Here is a 6878-nt window from a genome sequence, read left to right on the forward strand (position 1 = left end):
TTTCCTATTTTATGGTAATTAATTCTCATTTCCCCTTTGTAACTTGAAAATGCCATCTTTTTTTTTTGTTTTCATCCGATGTTCGGAGCCCGTCATATTAGAGTCTCGATTAATATTTTTTTTCTCATCCGGTGTCTTGAGCCGCCACATAGAAGTCTTGATTAAATTTGAATCACGCACTATTGGGCTCATTCAGGTGTGGTGCTTCCAACTTATTTTTTTCCATATTCAAAACTCGAACCTGAAAACTCTTGTTAGGCATGAAATAGTTTGCACCACGTTGGTCAAATCCATCGACCCTACTAATTATCGAATTTGAAAGGACTGCCGTTTGATTAAAGATCAATGGCAGAAACACTAGGTATAAGTGTCGTCATAATTCGAGAATCCTCAAAACTCTGTAAAACCTCATTGGAACTCTCTTTACCCGTTCTCTCACGCCACATCACTGCTTTGTTCGAGTGCAGCATTTTACTACTCCAATGGATGATGATTTTGATATTCCGGGGGCAGAAGGAATGGATGATGACATGGATCTGCCGGACGAAAGTCCGATCATGAAAGTCGGCGAAGAGAAGGAGATCGGAAAAGAAGGTTTGAAGAAGAAGCTTGTTAAAGAAGGCGAAGGATGGGACACTCCTGAAGCTGGAGATGAAGTAGAAGGTAAAATTACTCTCTATCCATTGCTGTTTCTCTTGCTAAAATCATTTCATTTTGTGATGATTTCATTTAATCCTCAGTTCATTATACTGGCACTCTGCTTGATGGGACCAAGTTCGATTCCAGTCGCGATAGGGGCACTCCTTTCAAGTTCACTCTCGGTCAAGGTTAGAAAACGTAACTCTACTTTTTAACATTCACTGCTTTCTCTCTCGTAGAGTTTTGTATAGTGTGTTAATAGTTTTAGTATATCAACAATAGTTAACTTGCCAGTTTAATATGTTTGCTATTGCTTGAATGGCTCTCTGAAAATCAATCTTTTAATTTAAGGAATATGAATCTGAAGGCTTCCCGTATTAAGAAATCTGGCGTCATGTTAGTGCTGGTCACATTTATGAGATGTAATGTATCAAGGTAGCCTGATTTGTCTGTTCTGAGTAATGAGAACTGCTTGTTTCTTTGAATCTCAACGTTGAGAACTTGGTCTAATATCAGTTTTTATTGTATAATTGGATATTGAAATTAGTTTTTCTAATGGCAACTGGATTATTATAGTAGTAAGTTTATTATTATTACTAAATTCATATATATTAAAGTGTACATTTTAGTATCATGATTGTGCTGGCTCTTAAAATACTGATCCGTCAATTTGTTTATTTTCTCATTCTTCTCTGGGGTGGAAGTAGCTTGCACTAAGGAAGTGTATAATTAGGCAGCCTTATACCAAGGTTTGAACTGTATGATTGCAAAGCTGATCATGAGAATTTGAAATAGTTTTGCTCCCAAGGCTTTGGTCTAGTGTTAAGACTGCAACACTTGATGTGTGGCTTAGGAACACACCAGGGGTTAACACTTCCGTAGTAAAAAGTTAGGTGTTTTGACTGAGATGTAATGTATCAAGGTAGCCTGATTTGTCTGTTCTGAGTAATGAGAACTGCTTGTTTCTTTGAATCTCAACGTTGAGAACTTGGTCTAATATCAGTTTTTATTGTATAATTGGATATTGAAATTAGTTTTTCTAATGGCAACTGGATTATTATAGTAGTAAGTTTATTATTATTACTAAATTCATATATATTAAAGTGTACATTTTAGTATCATGATTGTGCTGGCTCTTAAAATACTGATCCGTCAATTTGTTTATTTTCTCATTCTTCTCTGGGGTGGAAGTAGCTTGCACTAAGGAAGTGTATAATTAGGCAGCCTTATACCAAGGTTTGAACTGTATGATTGCAAAGCTGATCATGAGAATTTGAAATAGTTTTGCTCCCAAGGCTTTGGTCTAGTGTTAAGACTGCAACACTTGATGTGTGGCTTAGGAACACACCAGGGGTTAACACTTCCGTAGTAAAAAGTTAGGTGTTTTGACTGAGCTTCGCATTCTGCACTATGATCCTAGGGGATTTATCGGTTATAGAAGAACTGAAATAGGTTTACGGCATGTATGTTGATGTTTACCGTGTGTATTCAATATTATATGTGAGTGATTGATAGTTGATATTCACACACATATATATGTGTTTCTGTTTATGTGTGTATCTGGAAGAGGGTATTAACAGTTTGATTTATAAGCAGTTTATTCAGTGATTCTAGATTTGAGTTCGTTTTTACTAGTTACAGGAGATTATTGATTAATATAAGCTCTATCAAAACCAAGAACTGAAGCTTCTTCATTATTAGGAACTGACATGTTCCATATATCTTTGTTTTGTATTAAATCTTGGATGAATGATATCTCGGTATGTGCTTTGCTGATGCTTCTGTTCTTTTCTAATAGGACAAGTAATTAAGGGATGGGATCAAGGTATTAAGACAATGAAAAAGGCTGAAAATGCCATTTTCACCATTCCTCCAGAGCTGGCTTATGGAGAGTCTGGTTCTCCTCCAACTATCCCTCCAAATTCCACTCTCCAGTTTGATGTTGAATTGCTATCATGGGTGAGTGTAAAGGACATCTGCAAGGATGGTGGTATCTTCAAGAAGATCCTCACCAAGGGAGAGAAATGGGAAAATCCCATGGATCTTGACGAAGTTCTAGGTAGTCTTCTGTCTTCCTTTTAATTTCATCAGAGGTTTGTGTGTATTTATTTGGCCGAACAGTAATAAGCATTTGGTTTGATCTTATTGTTCAGTCAAGTATGAAGCTCAGCTTGAAGATGGATCATTGGTTGGAAAATCAGATGGAGTGGAGTTCACTGTTCAAGAAGGTATCCATGAGTCATTGCAGTATCTTGTTCACAAGGTTTATAGATTCACTATCATGCACTAACATTATTATTGCGACAGGACACTTCTGCCCTGCTATTGCGAAAGCTGTGAAAACTATGAAGAAAGGTGAAAAAGTCCAGTTGACGGTCAAGCCACAGTGTAGGTGGTCCTTCCAAGAAAGGGTTCTTGTATCTTCCTGTAAAGTGCTTTCACTAACATGTCTAATTTGTTTGCTGCAGATGGCTTTGGGGAGAAAGGAAAACCAGCCTCAGGTGATGGAGGAGCGGTCCCACCTAATGCTACACTGCAAATTAGCTTGGAGTTGGTAACATGGAAGACTGTCTCAAGTGTAACTGACGATAAGAAACTTCGCATTCTGCACTATGATCCTAGGGGATTTATCGGTTATAGAAGAACTGAAATAGGTTTACGGCATGTATGTTGATGTTTACCGTGTGTATTCAATATTATATGTGAGTGATTGATAGTTGATATTCACACACATATATATGTGTTTCTGTTTATGTGTGTATCTGGAAGAGGGTATTAACAGTTTGATTTATAAGCAGTTTATTCAGTGATTCTAGATTTGAGTTCGTTTTTACTAGTTACAGGAGATTATTGATTAATATAAGCTCTATCAAAACCAAGAACTGAAGCTTCTTCATTATTAGGAACTGACATGTTCCATATATCTTTGTTTTGTATTAAATCTTGGATGAATGATATCTCGGTATGTGCTTTGCTGATGCTTCTGTTCTTTTCTAATAGGACAAGTAATTAAGGGATGGGATCAAGGTATTAAGACAATGAAAAAGGCTGAAAATGCCATTTTCACCATTCCTCCAGAGCTGGCTTATGGAGAGTCTGGTTCTCCTCCAACTATCCCTCCAAATTCCACTCTCCAGTTTGATGTTGAATTGCTATCATGGGTGAGTGTAAAGGACATCTGCAAGGATGGTGGTATCTTCAAGAAGATCCTCACCAAGGGAGAGAAATGGGAAAATCCCATGGATCTTGACGAAGTTCTAGGTAGTCTTCTGTCTTCCTTTTAATTTCATCAGAGGTTTGTGTGTATTTATTTGGCCGAACAGTAATAAGCATTTGGTTTGATCTTATTGTTCAGTCAAGTATGAAGCTCAGCTTGAAGATGGATCATTGGTTGGAAAATCAGATGGAGTGGAGTTCACTGTTCAAGAAGGTATCCATGAGTCATTGCAGTATCTTGTTCACAAGGTTTATAGATTCACTATCATGCACTAACATTATTATTGCGACAGGACACTTCTGCCCTGCTATTGCGAAAGCTGTGAAAACTATGAAGAAAGGTGAAAAAGTCCAGTTGACGGTCAAGCCACAGTGTAGGTGGTCCTTCCAAGAAAGGGTTCTTGTATCTTCCTGTAAAGTGCTTTCACTAACATGTCTAATTTGTTTGCTGCAGATGGCTTTGGGGAGAAAGGAAAACCAGCCTCAGGTGATGGAGGAGCGGTCCCACCTAATGCTACACTGCAAATTAGCTTGGAGTTGGTAACATGGAAGACTGTCTCAAGTGTAACTGACGATAAGAAAGTAATAAAGAAGATCTTAAAAGAAGGGGAAGGATTCGAGAAACCGAATGCAGGGGCTGTGGTTAAAAGTTAGTTACTCAGGATGTTGTAGATTTATGAATTAAAAGCATGATATCTGACAAATGTTTGAATCGACATCTTGTAGTGAAATTGATCGGCAAGCTACAAGATGGCACAGTCTTCATAAAGAAGGGCCACAATGGAGAAAATGAAGATGAGCTTTTCGAGTTTAAGACAGATGAGGGTATGGTTTCTGAATTACATCATAGTCGTTACAGCTAAGATATGATTTTGTGACTTTCTGGTTGTTCACTGTTGATCTGCCTTGAACAGAGCAAGTTATAGATGGGCTGGATAGAGCTGTCATGTCAATGAAGAAGGGTGAAGTGGCACTGCTAATAATTGCACCTGATTATGCCTTTGGTCCATCTGAATCAAAGCAAGACTTAGGCGTTGTTCCGCCCAACTCAACTGTATATTATGAGGTTGAGCTGGTTTCTTTTGTCAAGGTATGTGATGTAGTTTTTCCTTATACTTCGAACTCTTCTCTGTGCCAAAGTGTAGTCTCATGTCTTTAATTTGGCTTGCAGGAAAAGGAATCATGGGATATGAATACCCAGGAGAAAATTGAGGCTGCTGTCAAAAAGAAAGAGGAAGGAAATGCTCTCTTCAAGGCTGGTAAATATGCAAGAGCATCAACTAGATATGAGAAGGTGTGTAGTCTCCAAGATATGGTGCTCCTGTGTTAGTGAGTAATTAATTGCTGGGGTCTTTGATCCAGTTTTGCCTGACAGCAGGAATTGAAATAAATGCAGGCTGCTAAATTTATTGAAGATGATACTGACTTTAGTGAAGAGGAAAAGAAACAAGCTAAAGCTTTGAAGATCAGCTGCAACTTAAATAATGCAGCTTGCAAGTTGAAACTGAAAGATTACAAGCAGGCGGAGAAGCTGTGTACCAAGGTTCCACTAGATCAGAACACACCTTCTGGCCTTCTTATTTTCATTGATCTATTTATATCTTTACTGATTCTGTGCATTTTAGGTGTTGGAAACTGAGAGTACTAATGTTAAAGCTCTTTACCGGAGAGCTCAAGCATATATGAACATGACAGATCTTGATCTAGCTGAATTTGACATAAAGAAAGCCCTTGAGATTGATCCTAACAACAGGTATTGTGTTATTTCTTCTATACTGGCTTTCCAAATTTACTGCATCTCTTTTGGCGTTATTATAAGTTGTATTTTTTTATGAAATGAAGGGATGTGAAGCTTGAATACAAAGCTCTGAAGGAGAAAGTTAAGGAATTCAATAAGAAGGATGCAAAATTCTATGGGAACATGTTTGCTAGGTTAAATAAGTTGGATGCCAACTAGATGTAAGTTTCAGACACATGATTTCTAGAGTCTATGTAGCTCCATGTTGTTTGATGACCAGTTCATGACACACTTTATCTTTGTGCAAAACTCCGCTTCCAAGAACCACAACCAATGAGCTTTAGACAGCAAAGGCATAGTTGTCTTAAGCAGACAAGTCTTACTTTCATGGCGCGTTGTTAGTTGTCTGTGCTGGATCTCTGATGCGGGAAAAACTTACTCAATGTTTACACTGGATTTGTAGCTAACAAAAAAAACTTTATCTTAGTTATTTGATCTTATTTGCATGAGGTTAACTTTGATGCCAAAATAAGGTTCTTGCAGCTGAATTATTGAAGCTCTTCTACATGTTTAGGCTTAATGTTAGGGATGGCAATGGGGTGGTGCGGGGAGAGGGTGGGGTGGGTTGAGTTTAACTTGCAAAAATTTTAATCCTCCTTGCCCCGCCCTGCATAACATTTTTTTTCATTCTCAACCTGCCCCACCTCGCCCCACCTCGCCCCACCTCGCCCCACCTCGCCCCACCTCGCCCCACCTCGCCCCACCTCGCCCCACCTCGCCCCACCTCGCCCCACCTCGCCCCACCTCGCCCCACCTCGCCCCACCTCGCCCCACCTCGCCCCACCTCGCCCCACCTCGCCCCACCTCGCCCCACCTCGCCCCACCTCGCCCCACCTCGCCCCACCTCGCCCCACCTCGCCCCACCTCGCCCCACCTCGCCCCACCTCGCCCCACCTCGCCCCACCTCGCCCCACCTCGCCCCACCTCGCCCCACCTCGCCCCACCTCGCCCCACCTCGCCCCACCTCGCCCCACCTCGCCCCACCTCGCCCCACCTCGCCCCACCTCGCCCCACCTCGCCCCACCTCGCCCCACCTCGCCCCACCTCGCCCCACCTCGCCCCACCTCGCCCCACCTCGCCCCACCTCGCCCCACCTCGCCCCACCTCGCCCCACCTCGCCCCACCTCGCCCCACCTCGCCCCACCTCGCCCCACCTCGCCCCACCTCGCCCCACCTCGCCCCACCTCGCCCCACCTCGCCCCACCTCGCCCCACCTCGCCCCGTA

The 6878-nt window shown here is 41.5% G+C and overlaps 1 protein-coding gene across 3 annotated transcripts; it reads left to right on the plus strand.

Annotated features, from left to right (window-relative positions):
- The first annotated feature begins 377 nt into the window (after positions 1 to 377).
- On the plus strand, positions 378 to 6122 carry LOC102589847 (peptidyl-prolyl cis-trans isomerase FKBP62-like). 3 transcript variants are annotated; one of them, XM_006363389.2, is made up of 12 exons: positions 378 to 663; positions 741 to 827; positions 2438 to 2698; positions 2793 to 2867; positions 2947 to 3027; positions 4310 to 4504; positions 4582 to 4680; positions 4770 to 4945; positions 5027 to 5149; positions 5252 to 5398; positions 5481 to 5608; positions 5698 to 6122. In XM_006363389.2, exons 1-12 carry the CDS (start codon positions 483 to 485, stop codon positions 5810 to 5812), a joined length of 1668 nt encoding a protein of 555 aa, XP_006363451.1. In that variant the 5' UTR covers positions 378 to 482; the 3' UTR covers positions 5813 to 6122. The 3 variants fall into 3 exon arrangements, with proteins under 3 accessions (XP_006363451.1, XP_015158937.1, XP_006363450.1); XM_015303451.1 differs by lacking the exons at positions 378 to 663; positions 741 to 827; positions 2438 to 2698; positions 2793 to 2867; positions 2947 to 3027 and adding exons at positions 3644 to 3900; positions 3995 to 4069; positions 4149 to 4229 and having other exon boundaries at positions 5698 to 5814; positions 5901 to 6122; XM_006363388.1 differs by lacking the exons at positions 378 to 663; positions 741 to 827; positions 2438 to 2698; positions 2793 to 2867; positions 2947 to 3027 and adding exons at positions 3644 to 3900; positions 3995 to 4069; positions 4149 to 4229.
- Positions 6123 to 6878: the final 756 nt, after the last annotated feature.

This window comes from Solanum tuberosum, unplaced genomic scaffold (assembly GCF_000226075.1).
Source record: "Solanum tuberosum cultivar DM 1-3 516 R44 unplaced genomic scaffold, SolTub_3.0 scf00438, whole genome shotgun sequence".
Lineage (NCBI taxonomy): Eukaryota > Viridiplantae > Streptophyta > Magnoliopsida > Solanales > Solanaceae > Solanum > Solanum tuberosum.